The sequence below is a fragment of the Macrobrachium nipponense genome, chromosome 23, assembly GCF_015104395.2.
Source record: "Macrobrachium nipponense isolate FS-2020 chromosome 23, ASM1510439v2, whole genome shotgun sequence".
Lineage (NCBI taxonomy): Eukaryota > Metazoa > Arthropoda > Malacostraca > Decapoda > Palaemonidae > Macrobrachium > Macrobrachium nipponense.
Window position 1 is genome coordinate 81,104,934 of NC_061090.1, and position 21,053 is coordinate 81,125,986.

At 37.8% G+C, this 21,053-nt stretch overlaps 2 protein-coding genes across 3 annotated transcripts in view; both read left to right on the forward strand.

The window, feature by feature from the left end:
- The window catches only part of LOC135202090 (uncharacterized), a 33,793-nt gene extending 16,870 nt beyond the window's left edge, over positions 1–16,923 (forward strand). The window contains exons 1-6 of one of the 2 annotated variants that reach the window (XM_064231345.1): positions 4,850–4,950; positions 6,451–6,556; positions 11,275–11,409; positions 12,467–12,595; positions 14,961–15,066; positions 16,240–16,923. In XM_064231345.1, the coding sequence (XP_064087415.1) occupies positions 4,865–4,950; positions 6,451–6,556; positions 11,275–11,409; positions 12,467–12,595; positions 14,961–15,066; positions 16,240–16,322 (645 nt within the window). In that variant the 5' untranslated portion in view covers positions 4,850–4,864 and the 3' untranslated portion in view covers positions 16,323–16,923. Of the gene's footprint in view, positions 1–4,849; positions 4,951–6,450; positions 6,557–11,274; positions 11,410–12,466; positions 12,596–14,960; positions 15,067–16,239 lie in introns of those variants that run through there. The other variant, XM_064231351.1, reaches the window with a different exon arrangement.
- A 3,183-nt stretch (positions 16,924–20,106) lies between these two features.
- Positions 20,107–21,053, forward strand: part of LOC135202108 (protein germ cell-less-like) — a 184,185-nt gene continuing 183,238 nt past the window's right edge. Inside the window, exon 1 of the mRNA XM_064231362.1 lies at positions 20,107–20,179. The gene's annotated coding sequence lies outside the window, so the exon portion shown is untranslated. The remainder of the gene's footprint in view (positions 20,180–21,053) is intronic.

A 21,053-nucleotide genomic window follows, 5' to 3' on the forward strand; every position in this document is an offset into this window, starting at 1 on the left:
GAAATAATCGTTCATCTGTTCTGAGTTCATTAAAAAGTTGGTCAACAATAATGAACAATGTTCGTCCCTGAACTGAGCAAATAACTGTCTAGGCCAATATGTTGTCATTGGGATTCTTTCGACATTCACCCGTGTTCCGCAGGCAATGTGCTCTTGAGAGTCTTATATTTTCATGGGCACGAAAGATGATGGTAGAGAACTAGTAAATCGAAGAATCATTCGTAAAAAATAAACAAAAGATTGATGATAACGATAGCTGTATGAATAGGAAAAAGAAAATCTTCAACATACCTTCAGGCAAAGGCAATCGCATGCGCGTGAGCACACACACACACACACACACACACACACACACACACACACACATATATATATATATATATATATATATATATATATATATATTTATGTATGTATGTATATATATATATATATATATATATATATATATATGTATAGATGTATGTATATATATATATATATATATATATATATAATATATATATATATACAGAGAGAGAGAGAGAGAAGAGAGAGGGATGACAGTACTGGTAATTCTTAGGCACGAAGATATGGTAATTCAATGTATTCCACATAGGAAAATGATATAAACGCTCCAAGAAGAGGTCCGTTGAAGGACGAAACTTTTGGGTATTTTCTGAGATAAACCATTATCATTTATATATATATATATATATATAATATATATATATATTTATTTATGTATGTATGTATACATAGATACGTAAGTAACTGAAGGCTCCAAATCTTAAACTGGCCATCAATTTACAGCGGTGATTGTCTTTAGCTGTAGAGCACAGTGGCTTATTATGCAGCTGGCCTCAATGTTTATGCAGATTAAGCCGAAAGGAAGTACTACCCTCCACAAGATAAATTTCGAATTTGAGCAATTCCTTGGTGCACTATGGTCCATGGGCGATTTAAATACAAAGGCTCCACTAGTAATGAAGATAATAGTCTTATGTATATGTATTAATTTTTCATGGCAGACGGCTCTGTCAGAAGTACGGCAACGAACAGCCAGAAATTGAGGAACATTTCCAGATCAACTCTGCTTCGGGAGACGGCCAACCTACAGTACTAGGCATTGTCAAGGAGATACGTTTCCAATACAGGTTTTTGATCTGAGCAATCTCAGCCACTTATGTTTCCTCCCTGATTACCTAGACGAAGAAGGTAATTATTCTCGCTCCATGGTTGTCGGAGAGTTTTTTCTTTTTAATCAAGCGCTACATTTTTGTTTGTCGAGGAAGCTGGGTTTCATTAAAAGATATCAATTATTATCAGTTCCTTCCAAAGTTTGCTAGTTTCCTCCACAAATTTACCGATGCACCGTGTGAATATTGAAGATATGTGTGGATGAAGTCACTGACTTGTGAAAAATTTTTTGTGGAGGATCTGTTTGTTTCAGTTTAGGTTATTGCTCAGAATATATGATTCCGACAATAATGCTCATAACTGCAGCAAGCCAGTTTACAGAATCTATTCAACCAATCTATCAGTCGCTGGGAACGAAGATGGGAGAAGACGACCATGAGGAAGAGGCAGCGTCAGAACCCAAGATTTGAGAATTGGTTGTATGGTCTTCATCCCACGCTAAGTGACTAGTAAATAATGATCCCATCCATTGGAAGGTCTCCGTAGGGGGTAGCGCCGTCAGTGCACCTCGTTGGGTGAACTGTAGGCATTGCTTAAGGTTCTTTGCAACGTCCCTTCGGCCCCTAGCTGCAACCCCTTTCGTTTCTTTTACTGTATCTCCTTTCATATTATCTTTCTTCCAACTTACTTTCTACCCTCTCTTAACAGTAGATTCATAGAGCAGCTGCGAGAGTAATCTCCTGCTACACCTTTCGATTTCCTTTTCAACGCGGGATGACCTCATAGGTCCCAGTCCTTGGCCTTAACTAACTTCAGTTCAATTTAATTCAACTGGAACAGTGGGTCGTTCAGCGCCCTTCACTAACCAACGAGAAACTGTAACTTGAACTCATTAAAGAGAAGAGTCCTTCGACCTTTTCCGTCGAAATAAACAATGAAGGCAGGGCAACAGATGACGACATTACCAGGAGAGTATGAGGTCTAATAAGTTCCTTTCATTTTCAATGAAGAATGTTTAGAGTTCTAGGTGAATTTATATTCATATTGCTGCTCTCTCTCTCTCTCTCTCTCTCTCTCTCTCTCTCTCTCTCTCTCTCATCGTCAGTTGGAGCCAACGAAGTCAGTACAAAGAACGTAAAATCGTTTAGAAATATTTGGAATTGGTGTTCATCCTTTACATTCGCTATGCTGATTATTATGGATAAGAATTTACCCCGGGGTTTACGTGTTAATATCCTATTTGAACCAAAGTAGACTCGAGTAAAGAAAATGTGCAACTGTTCGATCTCTCAATCGTTAAGGCTTTGTAGACTGGCTTGCAATTTTTAGGGGAGAATTTTAGTGATGCAAAAGCCCTATTAAAGCTGATAATAAAGAACTAAGATGCAATAAAATAAAAAAAAGATGCCGGAGGATTGCTGCCAATAAAATTCCGAACGTCTTGAAAGGTTTTTAATTACTGAAAAGACACTGCTATCCACATTTAAAGTCTTTCATTCTCGGCGACCTATTTTTTCCTTTAGCTCATGGGCATCGTCTTGCTGCAATTTTAACAGCTTGAAATGTATACTGAGACTGAATACTGGAAAAAGAGAGAAAGAAAAAAAATGCTGTACAGCAAAGATTGCAGCCCATCCCCGAGCGAACATATTGTTTGGAAAGTCCCTGGGCAAAGAAGAAAAAAAGACAGTAGAAAGTATGACCTTCATGAGAAGAAAAAGTTTTAGATGAACGTTCTAGATCACGAACACTTGTGAATGTAATTAATTCTCTTGAAGGTGTTGGTCCTTTATTCTGTTTGGTTCTTGTAATACCAGATACCCCGATTATGTCCAATAGGCCATTAGAAGATCGAAAAGCTTGACCCGACTTTATTGACGAAAGTTTTATGATGGGCAATGTAACCCCAGGTATTTAAAGGAAGATCATTATGTGGGACGACCAAGAAAGTGGTTCTTCCCAGTCATCTTCGAATAGACGAAAGAAAGCTTCTACAGAGTCAGACGTTAGAGAGAAACATTGTTCAGCATTTATATTTTGATTTTATGCAGCTGCTGGGTCATTTTGGCTACCATTTTGACAATCTATTTATTTTTTACCAGCTGAATTGGTTCCCAGCCCTTCGGTGGTACCTGGAACTTGCTTTATTTGATGTGATTTGCCGTGTAATCAACAGATGTTCGCTCTCCTAGAGTGTCGGAACACAAAATAACTGTAATGTGCTGCATACTGTTTCCATGTAAAATTGGTACGCAGTGAACCCATCTTTGCTAAAAGCATCTTGTACTGTAAGGGACGCAAGGTCATCTGGTGACCACTACACAGGGAGACTGATATATATATATATATATATATATATATATATATATATATATATATATATATATATATATATATATATGGTATACATATATGTATGTGTATGTGTTGTGTACAATATTGCGAAAACAAGCGGATCACACTCACCGGATCTTTGAAAACAAAACAGGCATGCAACGCGCGCTTACTTTCTCGATTTCCAGAAATAGGAGGCTTGGAATCGCAATGCAAAATGCATAAAATTAGACGTCTTTTGTGTATATGTGTGTGTGAAACTCGGACTTACAAAGCGGCGGTCCTGAATTTCATGGCGGCAGCAACACCACTATTATTACATAGATAATGGATTGGGAGAAACCCGGGAGCCTGCTGGTCTTGTCTCGCCTCCTCGTCTACCTGTGCTGTTGTTACCATCGCTCATTAAGCCTTGGCCTCCTCCCCCTCCTCCCTCTTACCTCCCACTCACCTAATCCCCCCCCCACACATCCCCACCCCCACCCTACCCTCAGGAGCAACTCGCTTCGCCGTAAACCAGATGGGAGTTGTGGAATCCCTTGTCTGGTCACTCTGACAATGGACTTGTCATTTTTTTTTTCCCCTTCTTTATAAGAGTAGACGGAGAAAATTTTCTCCTCCTCCTCTCCTCCCTCTTCCCTTTCTTCTCTCTCTCTTCTTCTCTTTATTTCTTCTCTTCTCTCTCTATCTCTCTCTCTCTCTCTCCTCTCTCTCCTCTATCATCTAGCGCCTCAGTGGCGTGGTTGGTTTGGTGTTTGCTTCTCACCTCGGTGGTCGCGGGTTCGATTCTCGGCCATTCCATTGAGGAGTGAGAGATGTGTATTTCTGGTGATGGAAATTCACTCTCGACGTGGTTCGGAAGTCACGTAAAGCCGTTGGTCCCGTTGCTGAATAACCACTGGTTCCATGCAACGTAAAAACACCATACAAACAAAAACAAAAAATATCTCTCTCTCTCTCTCTCTCTCTCTCTCTCTCTCTATGTGGGTTCTCCACTGAGTTTTTCATCTATTTTCTCCTACATCGAACGTAGGAGGAGATCGACCAAAACCTTGCAATAGCTCACTCAGGTTACTGACCATCTGTGTCTCACCTCTCAAGTTCTAGATTTGTTTGTGACCAACTAATCAGCAAGATTTTCATGGTCAATCGGTGTTCCAGTACCAAACCAAAACAAAAAAAAAGTGATTTATTACAATTCTATAGTGCCTCGTAATCTGAACTGCCAAGCCGTATGGTCAATTAGGCTACTACGTGCTAGTGATGCTGATGACTGACTTAAGGAAAGACAAGTCTTGTCTGAAAGGAGAGTCTTGATATTCAGGTTATTAACTGCAGAAGAAACTCAGTGGAAAAGTTTTCAACGAAATAAAGTGAAAGGTAGAACAAATTGTACCCAAATAAAGGAAAAATGGGAAGATGTGACATTATTGCTAACAAGGTAACAATCTGCAATATCACTTCAAATCTACTTATTTGCAAAGAAAATTCAACAAGGTATGCCTTCAGAAAAGAAAGATTTATTACATGTTAAAGTTCCAGTTTGTAAAAGAAACATTGTCAAAGTACATTAATATAGACTGTATCAGATCAGTATAGACTATACTCTGTTTTTTTCCAACTGTCCATCCGCCTTTGATGTTATTGTATGGTAACACTGCGTCCCGGGCTTTAAATAGTTACGCTATGTGTAAGTTTTAGGTAAATAAAAGGATATCTGGGTGTACATTTGCGACTGAAAAGTGTTTTAATAATTTACTGTATTTGAAGTACACCGTTAATATTTGAAATAGGATATTATTATTATTGTTGAATGTAAGCTGAATGTAACTATCTAAAGCCCGTGACGCAGTGTTACCATACGCAAACACCACAGGCGGATGGACAGATGGAAAAAAAAAACAAAGTATAGTATATCTAGTGGTAAACGCGTTGAATGTTTTATCATCCGACAACTTCAAGAAAACGGAAACTATTTTTATATCTTTGTTCCACGTTCGTGAACACTCAAGACCAGAACACTGCTACTCATGATTAATGACGTGTGCCTGTCAACATCCTTGAAAAGAAAAGAAAAGAAAAAAAAAAGATTCCTGGGTGGTTTCACGCTTTTATATATGATTGTTTATGTAACGATTGTCAGCTGTTGCGACAGGGATTGTTCGCTGAAATTATGGTGGTGAAGTATACAGATAACTAAAATCGCAAATGAATATCACATCCAATCCCTGCCGACTTTGGAGATATCAGCAATATACTTAATCCATTCGTGCTTCATGTTCGCAGTTAATTTTTTTAAGCGTAAAATCCGATATCGCGATCTTTACCTGAAAACAGCTGACGAACTTAAGCGGTTCCGTTCGCCGAAAAGGTCTCTATAAATTGTGCAAGTTCAGCTTTCTCCTTTTCTTCCGTTCTCATGAATGTCCAGCTTGCTCTCGGGCGGAATCGTTCTGATTTCATGAACAGAAAAACTAGTTTTGATAGCGGTAGTTGAAAAGAATCGCTTGTCAGTCTTAACCCGCTCCTGGGCATAAAAGAGAGTAATATTGAAAAGACTTCTGATAGAGACGTACGTTTCATTTTCACCAGGTACGGAATGGAGTGACGCCAGAAAAACTGAAAGAAGTAAAATACTATTAAGTGAATATCCTAAATGAAGCTGTTGAAGACATTTTGATTAAGAAGTGTCTTTATTACATTCTAAATGAATTTGGCCCAACGTTGATACAGTTTTTTTTAATACTCTTGATCAAGGCCTTATCATTTGTATCGTCCCCACTGTTATACGGTTACATTAATTCCTTAGCTTATGTAAATTAAGGAAAGCAAATGATTTATGCACGTGATATTGCTCTCTCTCTCTCTCTCTCTCTCTCTCTCTCTCTCTCTCTCTCTCTCTCTCTCTCTCTCTCTCTCTCTCTCTCTCTCTGTGAATTTATCTTTCCACCCCCACCCCGACAACTGCATCAATTAAAGCTGACCTTCTTTCGGCAGATATTCCAGGATGAAGTGGCTCTTGGTAGCAGCATCTCTGATCGCTTCAGTTGACTGGAGCCGAGGGCATATCGTCGCAAAGCCAGTGCCTTTGGAAACTGAATTTGTAAGTAGAAGTCGGTGCGAGATTGCACCAGTATGGAGTTTATACCATTTCGTGATGAAATTATTGACGATTGATTGATATACGCACACGTTTCTGTGGAAGTATGGGTGCGCGCTTGCGCGTGTGTTTGCATTTTGTTAATTGTAGCATCACCCTGAAAGATGCATAAAGCTAGACCTTGGCATGAAGTACAAGGTGTCCATAAAGTCCCAGTACCATTACAAGTATTTATTGCTCAGAAACAATACATCATAGAGCAATGCAGTTTTTTGTAGAATGAATTGCTCTGAATGTAAACTTGGGGGAATATAGAAAATTCTACAACAAACTGCATTACTCTATGTTAAATGGTTTTTGAGCAATAAATAATTGTAATGGTAATGGGACTTTATGGACCCCCTGTATATTTATGTAGCTCGACCAGAATTCAGATGTGGAATAAGAATTTTTATGGATAGTCCAGCTAAAAGCTGGGTTTTATTTGGTCATTGCTAGGAGCGAATAAACCAATATTTGGAATATAATTTACGTTCGTGGACCGTGGACAATTGAATTGTGAAGATGAATTTTAACGAGACATGCAATTGTACGTATATCACAAGTTGTTGAATAATCATGCTAAACTAAATGGGGCATTATTAGATTTTTTTATATTTATGTTTTCCTTCGTGTGTTATTCTGGGAGCAGAGACTAAATTAGTCAAAGTTAAGATAGGTAAGTTTGTCATTTGCTTGTTAGTTTGTCAGCCGGATTCCTAGAAAATGATAAATAATAAATAAATAAATAAATAAATAAATAAATAAATAAATAAATAAATAAATAAATAGATAAATAAAAATTGCGTGTGTAATTTCAAGAACCTTTAACTAAAGGTCGACCTTTTGGCTGGTAGCAAGTAGTAAGAATTTGGGGGAGATTTGGATGTAGATAAGGGAATTTTTTTTTCTTTTCTTTTGAGGGAGGCGAGTGTTGCGTGATGGAGGTTTACCGCCTCTGAACGCTGTAGTTCATGTAAGCTGGTTATTATAATTATGACTGTGTACACCCCTAAATATTATTATTATTATATAGGATCTATCTTAGATAGTGATCCCAAGGGTTTTAACCTGTTATGTGTCCACCTTTGCGGCGTGTTTAATACAAGGCCATCGGGCATGACCCTAAGAACAAACAAAAGACTGTAAATATATCATAAGTAAAGATAATGATCCTCCAAGAAACTAGACTGGATAACGACACCCAAAAACCCTTGGAGGTCACTATTTAGGAAAGATCCTTATTATTATTTTATTTATTTTCTTTTTGGTGTATCACTGTCATCCTATTCGACGGGGTGGTTTTTTTAAAGTGGGGTTCCGCGTTGCATCCTGCCTCCTTAGGAAGCCATCATTTTTTTACTATATGCGCTGTTTCCAGGAGCACACTCCTCTGCGCGAGTCCTGGCTCTACTTCAGCATCTAATTTTTCCAGGTTCCTTTTCAGGGATCGTGGGATCGTGCCTAGTGTTCCTATGATTATGGGTACAATTTCCACTGGCATATCACATATCCTTCTTATTTCTGTTTCCAGGTCTTGATACTTATCAATTCTTTTCTCTTTCTTTCTCGTCTACTCTGGTGTCTCATGGTATTGCGACATCGATGAGTGATACTTTCTTCTTAATTTTGTCAATCAACATCACGTCTGGTCTATTTGCACGTATCACCCTATCTGTTCTGATACCATAGTCCCAGAGGATCTTTGCCTGATCGTTTTCTATCACTTCCTCAAGTACCACTTATTACTGCAAGTTAGCTGGTGTGTCTTGCACAGGCTCCAGTGGAGGGCTTTTGCTATTGAATCATGCCTCTTTTTGCACTGGTTCTGTACAAATGCCGGAATTTCGCTTGCTATGTGGTTTATGGTCTCGTTTTTTTACATTGCACTTCCTGTATATGGGTGAGATGTTATTTCCATCTATCGTTCTATGAACATATCTGGTTCTTACGGCTTGATCTTGTGCCGCTGTTAGCATTCCTTCTGTTTCCTTCTTGAGTTCTTCCCTCTGTAGCCATTGCCATGTTTCATCGCTGGCCAGTTCTTTAGTCTTTTTATATAATGTCCGTGCATCGGTTTATTGTACCATTCCTCCGTTCTGTTTGTCATTATCCTGTCTGTATATTTCTGGGTCTTCGTCTACTTTTATCATGCCTTCTTCTCATGCACTCCTGAGCCATTCGTCTTCACTGGTTTTCAGATATTGCCCCAGTCCTCTGCTGTCGATGTTGACGCAGTCCCCTATGCTTAGTAGCCGTCTCCCTCCTTCCTTTCGTGTTATGTATAATCTGTGTATCTGCCCTTGGGTGTAGTACTTTGTGTATTGTCATGTGTTTCCTAGTTTTCTGGTCTATGCTGCGAGTTCAGCCTTCGTCCACTCCACTACTCCTGCATTGTATCTGATTACTGGTACCGCCCATGTGTTTATGGCTTCTATCATATATCCGGCGTCGAGTTTTGACTTGAGTATCGCGTTAAATCTCTGCATATATTCTTTCATGATCGTGTCCTTAGTCATATCCCCTCCTATTATTCCTAGGTATCTGTACCCTGTTTCATCTATGTGTCTGGTGCTATTCCCTTCTGGTAGTTTTATCCCTTCAGTCTTTGTCACTTTGCCTTATTATTATTATTATTATTATCATTATTATTATTATTTTTTTATTTTTTTTTTTGCTCTATCACAGTCCTCCAATTCGACTGGGTGGTATTTATAGTGTGGGGGTCCGGGTTGCATCCTGCCTCCTTAGGAGTCCATCACTCTTCTTACTATGTGTGCCGTTTCTAGGATCACACTCTTCTGCATGAGTCCTGGAGCTACTTCAGCCTCTAGTTTTTCTAGATTCCTTTTCAGGGATCTTGGGATCGTGCCTAGTGCTCCTATGATTATGGGTACGATTTCCACTGGCATATCCCATATCCTTCTTATTTCTATTTTCAGGTCTTGATACTTATCCAATTTTTCCCTCTCTTTCTCTTCAACTCTGGTGTCCCATGGTATTGCGACATCAATGAGTGATACTTTCTTCTTGACCTTGTCAATCAACGTCACGTCTGGTCTGTTTGCACGTATCACCCTATCCGTTCTGATACCATAGTCCCAGAGGATCTTTGCCTGATCGTTTTCTATCACTCCTTCAGGTTGGTGCTCGTACCACTTATTACTGCAAGGTAGCTGATGTTTCTTGCACAGGCTCCAGTGGAGGGCTTTTGCTACTGAATCATGCCTCTTTTTGTACTGGTTCTGTGCAAGTGCCGGGCATTCACTTGCTATGTGGTTTATGGTTTCACTTTTCGTATTGCACTTCCTACATATGGGAGAGATGTTATTTCCGTCTATCGTACTTTGAACATATCTGGTTCTTAGGGCCTGATCTTGTGCCGCTGTTATCATTCCTTCAGTTTCCTTCTTTAGCTCTCCCCTCTGTAGCCATTGCCAATTGTCATCGCTGGCTAGTTCTTTAGTCTGTCTCATGTATTGTCCGTGCATTGGTTTGTTGTGCCAGTCCTCTGTTCTTTCTGTCTTTCTCCTGTCTCTGTATATTTCTGGGTCTTCGTCTACTTTTATTAGTCCTTCTTCCCATGCACTCTTTAGCCACTCGTCTTCACTGGTTTTCAGATATTGCCCCAGTGCTCTGTTTTCGATGTCGACGCAGTCCTCTATACTTAGTAGTCCTCTCCCTCCTTCCTTTCGTGTTATGTATAGTCTGTCCGTATTTGCTCTTGGGTGTAGTGCTTTGTGTATTGTCATTTGTTTCCTGGTTTTCTGATCTATGCTGCGGAGTTCTGCCTTCGTCCATTCCACTATTCCTGCGCTGTATCTGATTACTGGCACTGCCCATGAAGTGTAGGGGCACAAAAGACCAGCTCCTGATAGACAAAATGGTAATGAAGAACAGTAGGAGAAGGAAAACCAACCTAAGCATGGCATGGATAGACTATAAGAAAGCCTTCGACATGATCCCACACACATGGCTAATAGAATGCCTGAAAATATATGGGGCAGAGGAAAATACCATCAGCTTCCTCAAAAATACAATGCGCAACTGGAATACAATACTTACAAGCTCTGGAAAAAGACTAGCAGAGGTTAATATCAGGAGAGGGATCTTCCAGGGCGACTCACTGTCCCCACTACTCTTCGTAGTAGCCATGATTCCCATGACAAAAGTACTACAGAAGATGGATGCCGGGTACCAACTCAAGAAAAGAGGCAACAAAATCAACCATCTGATGTTCATGGACGACATCAAGCTGTATGGTAAGAGCATCAAGGAAATAGATACCCTAATCCAGACTGTAAGGATTGTATCTGGGGACATCAGGATGGAGTTTGGAATAGAAAAATGCGCCTTAGTCAACATACAAAAAGGCAAAGTAACGAGAACTGAAGGGATAAAGCTACCAGATGGGAGCAACATCAAACACATAGATGAGACAGGATACAAATACCTGGGAATAATGGAAGGAGGAGATATAAAACACCAAGAGATGAAGGACACGATCAGGAAAGAATATATGCAGAGACTCAAGGCGATACTCAAGTCAAAACTCAACGCCGGAAATATGATAAAAGCCATAAACACATTATTATTATTATTATTATTATTATTATTATTATTATTATTATTATTATTATTATTATGCGGTGTACTAAATATTACTCCTATTACTATTGCAGTATGAGCTGGAGTGTAACTATGAAGGAAACTTGGAGTTCTGGCTTCTTCATGGTGAAGGAGAAGCTCTTTATCCCACTGAAGTACTTAAGTTCGAGGAACTGACTGTCTACGCCAACGGAAGCATCATTTTCAAGGTACAAACACATGAAATTTGAAGTAAATGCTCTCTCTCTCTCTCTCTCTCTCTCTCTCTCTCTCTCTCTCTCTCTCTCTCTCCTCCTCTCTCTCTCTCTCTCTCTCTCTCTCTTCTTACCTTATTTTTGGCTAAACATGAATGGGTAATAATTAATTAGTTGTCCATAGTAATGTATGGTACTTTCGTAATAGTATGTATTTTTATTTGAGCTGGGTAATTCCAAAAATTTTTCTTCCATGTGCCATTTTAAAAGGGGGAAAATAACAACATTTTGGCGTCTACGACGTTGCATGCTCACCATAATTATAAATGCTAGGTGGAGACAATGATTCTCGAGTGTGACATAAGAGAGAAGGACACATTTTTCAAGTGGAAACTGAATCTGTTGAGATTTACTGGATAATGATTTGTTTAAAAAGAGTATGAGTGACACGTAAAACGTCATTCTTGGTACGCACACACGATAATGTCCTTTTTCACTGTTGTCCCACTAAATGAGAAACAAACTACGATGGTTATCTTTCCTTCCCAGTCTGCACATGAGAATTATGGGGGTTTACTTTGTAGAGATTATAGAGTGTCACCTGGTAACTCCTGTTAACCTGTAGGTTTTACTTCAGGAAAGTAAGTGGAGAGTCAGGCTGAGTCTTAGCCTGCTTTGAAATTATTTATCATTTGAGTGAAGGGCCTTGCTTGAAAGTGAACTTGAAGTCCTTCTCGATAAGTAAAGAAACATTTTTATTTTTGCACTAAATCGTTTCTCGTCCCTGTTATTGAGTAATGACCCTCTTCAAACTATCTCATGACAAGTACATATTTACACCCACACTTGGTTATTGAAGATTGCTAAGGTGAAAACTATTTCTTGAGTGAACTTATATTTTTCCTGTTCACTATTTTGCTGTTCTTTTTAGCTCTATCAACCTTAAGAGTTTGCAGACGTCATATGGCCATCGGAGGATTAAAATAGACCAAGCTTGTATCGATGTGAATGGTAAGATTATACTTTTGATTGTACCGAAGTTTCGTTTCATTCTCTGAATGTGTTTTGGCAGAGCATCAAGCTCGAACATGCTGGTGTCCACACGTGTGTCAAGAAAGTAGGAAGTGAGGTCCGCGCTCATGCTGTTCCTCTGGAAGTTCGACCTCTGCCTCCTGCTGACCTCTGGGGTGAAGTCTATCAGGTGAGGTCATACTTTACTTCTTTTATATCAGTCACTCTGCAGGTAGAAGTATTCTGGGCTCAAATAAGCATAGATAAGTTTCGATATCTCCTGTGTAGCTTGAAACCTACAAGAAAATATATATTTTTTTATAGAAAACAGTGTGCTTCCCTTACATGAGTGCCTGGATGAACAATAAACGAGCCTATGCATGTTTCTAGTAATATGTTAAGCTTACATCCTTCCATGCATTTACATTCATTTATGTGAGATGTCATTGAGTATACAATTACCATTTTCTGAGAATCTTGTGAAATAAAAATTCAATTTATCCTTCTAATTTCATAAAAGTGGAATCGAAATTACCAAAGTTATAATTATATCCTTTAAAAAGAGCAAGTTTGCTCGTAGGAGTCGAAGTCTTAGTAGCTGTCACTTCCAGTGGCGGAACTAAGTCATTATGGGCCCTGGTACAAATCATTTGAGTGGGCCTCTATCATGAAAAGTAAAATTAATTGCCATTTAATGATGAGACTATAGTGTAGATAAAAATAAAAACTACTACTACTACTACTACTACTACTACTACTACTACTACTACTACTACTACTACTACTACTACTACTACTACTACTACTACTACTACTACTACTACTACTACGATCATCATTATCATTATCATTTATATTTTCATTAATTCTATTACCTAAATATATTCATAAATATATTACTAAATCAATCTACTAAGACATTATGATGGGGCCAGATGGGCCCCCAATCACAGTTGGGGGGGGGGGGGGGCCCTGGTGCATTGCACCTCCTGCACCCCGAGTAGTTCCGCCACTGAGTCTTGGCTCTCAGTAGGCGTTTGGTTTCAGTCTCAACATGATTCAAATTTAGCTCGATTATAGAACTAAGCACCTGAAGTAGCACAACTGCTCAGTATCATAGTTTTGGTCTCTGCAGATGTCTGTTCTTGTTCATAATACTTCAAGTCTTGCAAAAGATAAGCATCCGCGCGCGCGCACACACACACACACACACACACACACACATATATATATATATATATATATATATATATATATATATGTGTGTGTGTGTGTGTGTGTGTGTGTGTGTGTGTGTGTGTGTATGTAGATGCATATCATGGTAAGAACATACATCTGCAGAACATACAGCTGTCAGAAGCATCGACCCCACATACATGTATGTGTGGAAGATGCAGAGAAATACAGGCACACATACATACATACAGACATAAATAATGTATACATACATACACACATGCACCACACACACACACACACATATATATATATAATATAAATTAAAAATATATTAATATATATATATATAGATATATATATATATATATGATATATATATATATGGATGCATATTTATATTTTACACATCGTCCTCTGACAGTGGGTAGTCCCTCAGATTTTCTTGTACAACATCTATGACCTTCTTCCTTCGCTTGGGTCTCCTCCCTCTCGCCATTCACCCTGCATCTCCAATAACATCACTTTCCTCCCTTCATAATGCCTCCTCCCTCCCTCCTCATCACATGGTCATACCACTGCAGTCTTTTTCCGTAACAGACCTTCTTTTGATAGTTCTACCAATTTTGTAGTTCCTCTTATTCTTTCAGTCGTGGTTCTATCCGTTTTTGTCAGTCCACAAACTCCTCTAAGCATTTTCATCTCTGCCGCATTCATTTCTTCCCTTGTGCCCTCTTTACCATGTTCCAGTGCCATATATCAGTGCTGGTCTCACTTCTGTCTTATACACTCTTTCTTTACCCTGATGCCAGCCACTGTTGAACCAAGATATCACAATTTTTGCGCTCTCTCCAACCTTCTCCCTTCCTTACTCATCTCAGAGTCCTCATCTTCATTGAACCTTACGTATTCAGTCTTCTTTCTGCTGCCCTTTTATCCTTTATATAATCATTTTTATGGGACTTTATACTTTTATAGTGCTTATATTTCTGTCAATCTTTTAGTTTGCTGTAAAAGAAAACTAATGAGATGGCTATTTTTCTGTCCACCCTCAGATCTTAACACTAACGAGGCTAGAGGGTTGCAAATTGTTATAATGATCATCCACCTTCCAATCATCAAACATTCCAAATTGCAGCCCTCTAGCCTCAGTAGTTTTTGTTTTATTTAAGGTTAAAGTTAGCCATGATCATGCGTCTGGCACTACTATATGTACCCAACAACATAGGCCACCACCGGGCCATGGCTGAAAGTTTCACGCAGCATTTCATGCTGTACAGAAAAACCTCTGCTTATTTTTTAGTTGTTTCATGATCATTGTCATTCTTATTGTTCGTTTTGAAAAGTGAATATGAATGATGTGCTTGTTTTTATTTCAGTCCAAGTTTCTGACGGGCCTGATTGCTGCTCTGGTGTGCTTCTCTCTGTTCGCCCTCACTTGCCTCGTGTACACCAAGCGCTGGAGACCTTCTGAGAAGTACTCAGGTAGGTGACCAGGTGTTCCAGGTCGATGTGCCTATGAAATTCTCTCATCGTAAATTTTGCTTCCAGTACTAACGTCTCTTTTGTCTGTATATTTCTATTTCATGAGGATTTCTGGAGTGAAATGCTGCAGATGTTATGTATGTGAAATTTAGATTAATGGTAGGCAGGGGCACGACAAAGGAAATGAGCAAGATTGCACCAGTAAAGACGCTTGCATGTAGAGTACAATACTTGTAAAAGACAGTTTCCGATGTCTGACTTCAAAAATATTCTTATTATTATTATTATTATTATTATTATTATTATTATTATTATTATTATTATTATTATTATTATTATTATTATTATTATTATTATTATTATTATTATTATTATATTATTATTATTATTATTATTATTATTATTATTATCATTATTATTATTATTATTATTATTATTATTATTATTATTATTATTATTATTATTATTCAAAAACAAAAACTTCTTTCAGTTTTCTTCTGACGATGTAAAAAACCCCCACAAAATTACTGAGTACAACTTGTATAATATGTAAATACAAGTAAACAAGTTATACTCAGTCATTTTCTGGGTTTCTTTTTTACAATATTATTATTATTAGTTTAGTCAGGCTTTTGAATCAATACACCTAATGTCTGAGTAGGGTATCCATGGCCTACTTTACAAAATGACAGACCTAGCTGGCATGTACCCTGGCTTGCCTAATAAATGGTTAATGCCAATACCGTTTTAATGGCGTGAAGTAATTTGGAAAATGCTGAAGTTCTCGTGAATTCTGGGAGAGTTTTGAGACTTGTACTGAGAAAAGTTACAGAGGCCTGGAATACTTGGAACACCATGAAAGATAAACCACGACAAATCACAGATTAGACATTGCTTTAACAGAATACCCGTGACATGATCGTAATACTTTTTTAACTGATATCTTTTTTTTTTTTTTTTACTTTTTGTTAAAATCTAAACCACGATATTTTGTGTCAAACTTGATGAATTATATTCAGTAGTATGACATTTTTAAGAGTACTATTAAATAAGACGGTTGCTTTATCTAACATCGCTAATAAATTTTTTTGTGTCTGTGTTTTTAGCAGCCAGACTCGTCTGAAGCTTTTATTGTATTCTTTAATAATAACTCTGTTCATTTTCTCCCAACAGATGCCAGTCCCATTATCAGTAATGGTTATGACAACCCAGTCATGAATGCTGTTGAGGAAGATTCTTCAAGCACCAAGATGTAATAAGGACCAAGATGAGAAATCAATTAGATCCTCTTCTCAGCCTTTACAAATGTAGTATAGAAATGCACAAATCACAATTGTACAAAATGCACCTTGCATGGAATTTCCATACCTAGTAGAGAATGCACTCAGTAACAGACTGTAGGTGACTTACCCTTGCACCTTTTACACCTTCTAGACTCTTTTTCTGAACATGAGCATAATAACAAGCTTCTGCTCCTCGGTTTATATCCTTGTTTAGTTGGTTTTCCATTGAACCGCAGGTTATCGAAAAAAAAATTTTGTGCAAAATTTCTTATTGGAATTTATTGTTGTTTACATCAATCAAGTATGATAATTGGCTTTCTCTGTCACTCACAGATCACATTCTTAAGAAAGATATTGCTTGCAGCAATTGCAACAGTAAGGGAATTTGTTCGTTGATCCGTAATGTGTGAGCGAGAGCAAATCTCTGTACACTTTTTGTACAAAGAGACCGAGTAACTTCCAAAGGATTGCCTGAAAAGATACCCTCATTGAACTGTATTGACCTCTGTACAGGAATTTTAATGTAGGAGCGGACAGCTTGGCTCATGGTCTCAGTTGAACAGCTGGAGGGAACCTGCACCTTGCACCTAGATACAGAAATCTTGGCTCTCCACTAGGGAACCTGCACCTTGCACCTAGATACAGAAATCTTGCATGCTCCACTAAGAATGCACCTTGCACGTAGATTTAGTGACAGCACTTTTTGCACCGATTGTACATAACGCACTGAGCACCCTTATCTAGTAATGCTCTTCTTTGGGAGGCATACACAAACTTTGCACTTTACTTCACCTCATTGTAGAAACTATGCACTCTGTATCAGTATGTAGAGACTGCACAAATTATTAACAGAATAATGATTCATTTGAAAGGCTGAGAATTTGTGGGTCGTATCCAAAGAGTTTACTGAAAAACTGCTGTATTGGTTGATATGATGATAATACAGAAAAGTCGTTGGGGGAATAGCAGTGAGCTAACATTCTCTTTTGAAGAGAGAGAGAGAGAGAGAGAGAGAGAGAGAGAGAGAGAGAGAGAGAGAGAGAGAGAGAGAGAGAGAGAGAGAACATGGTTTGCAAGTTTATGCCCCCCCCAACCCCATCTCATTAAATGTTTTACTGGTTGTTCATGAGAAAACAAGTGATTTCTAATCATTTTTAACTTGTAATCCTGTTATTGGATCTCAGTCCTAGTGAAGGTTCCATAATTCTTAAGTCTTCAGTTTACTGTAAAACTCTTGATTGAATATGTGATGTTCTGTAGTTTTAGGGTTATATTTAGAATTATATAGAATTCTCAATAAGCCAAACAGTATTACCTCTATAATAGGGTGTACTGTTTGTAGATTGTGTAAATGGTACACTACTATCCTTCATCACATTGTAGTCTTGTCTATTTAATGGTATTAATGTACATAAATTTCAATCCCGCTGTGAATTTGATAGTGAATTTATGTGGATACAAGATGTCATATAGAATTTATTTTATAGCTAATTTGGTATAATCTTGTACAAGAAATAAATCTTTTAATCACAGTAATGATTTTATTTAGATAAAGAGTCCATTTCCTGAGAACCCTTTGTGCGTCTTCTTACTTAATCAGCCAGTAGTAGTGTGCTGCTCTCTTCTGAAAAACTGAAAATAAAAACATGACAGTATAAAGTACATAATTAAGGTCTATACTGCAAAACAACCTAATAATGCTCAACAGTTCTACCAGATGCTAGTTATAGTGAGACAGAAATCGGTTATTAGATATGACTTCACTGGAATACACAGGAAGCAATTCTAATCTTACCACTGAATATACTTCGTTTGCAACTCTCAACCTTTAATTAAATTCTCTGCATAAAGCTCAGTACTTTATGAGGCTAATAATAAGAAGTGAAGGCTTCTTGGAGGGCAGCATTAACAGTTCAATGAGAAATAATAGACTTAGGTTATATTTGCTCAGACTAAAAGATACTGCTACTCAAAACCTTCATGACATTATACAGTAGCATTTAAATGTCATTGCTCTAGCATCTGACTTGAATTGTATCATCAAAATGAAAGAAAAATCTATTCTGCAGGTACTTAATTAACATTGACCTGTGACTTGAGAAAAGGTCAGGGCCAGAAATGTTGATGGAAAATAATTTGAACCCCCCTTCATAGATACTACTTACCAGTTCTAATCATAGGCAGTGGAAAATAAAATGACCTTTGATCTAGGAACAGGTGAAGGTATAGCATATTATGGGATCAATCAAAACTATGTAATATCATAAAAAAAATTTCACCTTAAAATTGACCTGTAACCCTGGGTAATTTTCAGCAAGCTTCATGAAGCATAAAGTTACTTTTATAATGGTACTGAAGACTTTAACTGAGATGGCAAGTGTTTCCGCAGCTTTATAATCAAAGCCAGGCCAAGACCAAACCGGCCACGTCACTGAGGCACTAAATAAACTGAACTGGTTTTTTTGCCTTTAAATTCTCAATCGCGATAAAATGGAAGTATTTGTTAATTAATGAATAACATCGACGGAAGATCATGGTATCATGTCAGATACAAGACAGGGATTTCAGATTTATCAGCATGTGTTAAGGGTGTATAAAAGTCAACTGACAGCCCATGATTCATGATTGGTGGTCAAGAAAATTCCGACCAAGGAGTTAAATGAACTAATGCACACATCTACGCACAGCTCTCAGGTATGACACAGAGGTTTTGATGTCTGAATAGGTTTTCCATGACCTATTTCATGAAATGACAGCTCTGGCATGTAGTCTACCCTGGACCGAAATTTTTTTATAAGCAACTGGAATTGCCTCATAAGTCTCAACCTAAATTAGATGAATTGTAATGGCTGGCTACCTTTTTTTCCCTTTTTTGGCACATGCCCTTTCAGTCGAGAGTGTTCCTGAAATTAATGTAAAAAGCTTTAAAAAATAAAAAATAGAACTGAAAGGTGAGCGAGAAGCAAAAGCTTTAATTTGCGAAGGATTTCACTTATAGGGACACCAAGCAAGAAGACCATATTGTTAAAATATTGGTCTGGTAATATATGGGAGGGTCAGAATTAAGAACAACACCTGGTGTTCTCTTTACTCTACATAGAAAAGATAATATTGGTATGGAAAAGTCACAAAACTAGTTGATCTTTACGCAAAAAAGTTTTGTGCACACATGAGTGGTAAGGCTTGGTAGAGCTATTGTGATATATTGTACGTTATATATATATATATATATATATATATATATATATATATATATATATATGTATATATATATATATATAATATATATATATATATATATATATATATATATATATATTGTGATCACCACACAACGACCAATTTTCGTATGTTAAACAGTTCTTTCGGACGGAAATTAGTTTTGCATAATTACCATTCTATCATCGTTCTCCATATAAATAGTGGAATATATTTGTCCTAGACAAGCGTGAGAAAATATTATCGCATGAATACACTGTATACTATTTTAATTTGCATGTCAAGACTCAAGCATTATCATTTATACTAAGGATACAACGATTCCTCGTTCTAATGTCGTTTGTCCAAGATTAATGGTTCATTACCTCAATCGGAAAAGTTTATTGATCAGAAAGTTGTCTTTTCATCAGATATATTAGACAAAAATACGAGATTGATAATACTATCAAAATAATTTTATGGAATTGGTCTGACAAAAGAAACTTGACTATTATCTTTCCACATCTCTCAAAGTGTTTTGTAATGAACGACCCCAGACCAGTGTTTGTAAACACAGCGGACGTCAACGAAGTGTGATAATCTTGTAGGAGAGAGTACCACGCCTCTTCCAGGTCAGTGAGAATTTAACTAATATCTCTTGAAAACACATAATTCAGCTCACTTTTATGTTATTGGAGCGTATAAGTGACATTGTCCAATTGGGATAATCGCTCCATTCTAATGCTTGATTCACACTAGGCTAGCCCCTAGCTAACCTAGCTAGTACTAGCTAGGCTATACCTAGCTAGTAAGTAGATCCATTCACTCTCCGCTCTCGCTCTGCTGTAGGTCCCATCCTATGGTCCCATCATTTCCTCTCCCTCAACACCAGTGGAAGTCTCACCGCCGGCTACAGAAGATGTGTGACTTTTCTCAAGCCTATTCGGTACCTAGGGTAAAAAACCGTAGGGTACAGAGTGGACCATGTACGATGAGCGTGGACAGTCCCAAAAAAAGTACATTATAATGCATCCTGACATCGGAGATGAGCATCAGTCGCGACTTGTTGTTAGTGAGAAATGGAGCTAAAGACCTCTACTCTCCTTTCGAAGTATTTTCTTCAAAGTTAGAAATTAAGGCCAAATTTTAAGATTTAAACAGAGGGTAGTGAAAACGGTGTCAAACGTAGTGCAAATTCACCAAAATGCGTTCAACATTTTTACTTACAACTCAAAATATTTAGAAGATTGACGCCATCTCTATGTTTACGGAGTCGCTTGTGTCAATAAACTAACCATTTCCTGTGATAAATCCGCACACCACTTGTACCCACAGACGCTGGGGCACTTTCATCACAACAATCGGAAAAAACTTTTAACCTCACCCCCGAGTAAACAACGTGTTTTTTTTTTGTAGAAGACAACGACGAAGAGTGCACTTCGATAATTTTTAAAATAAATAGTAAATCATCAATATTTTACATATTTATGATGATTAATTTGAAAA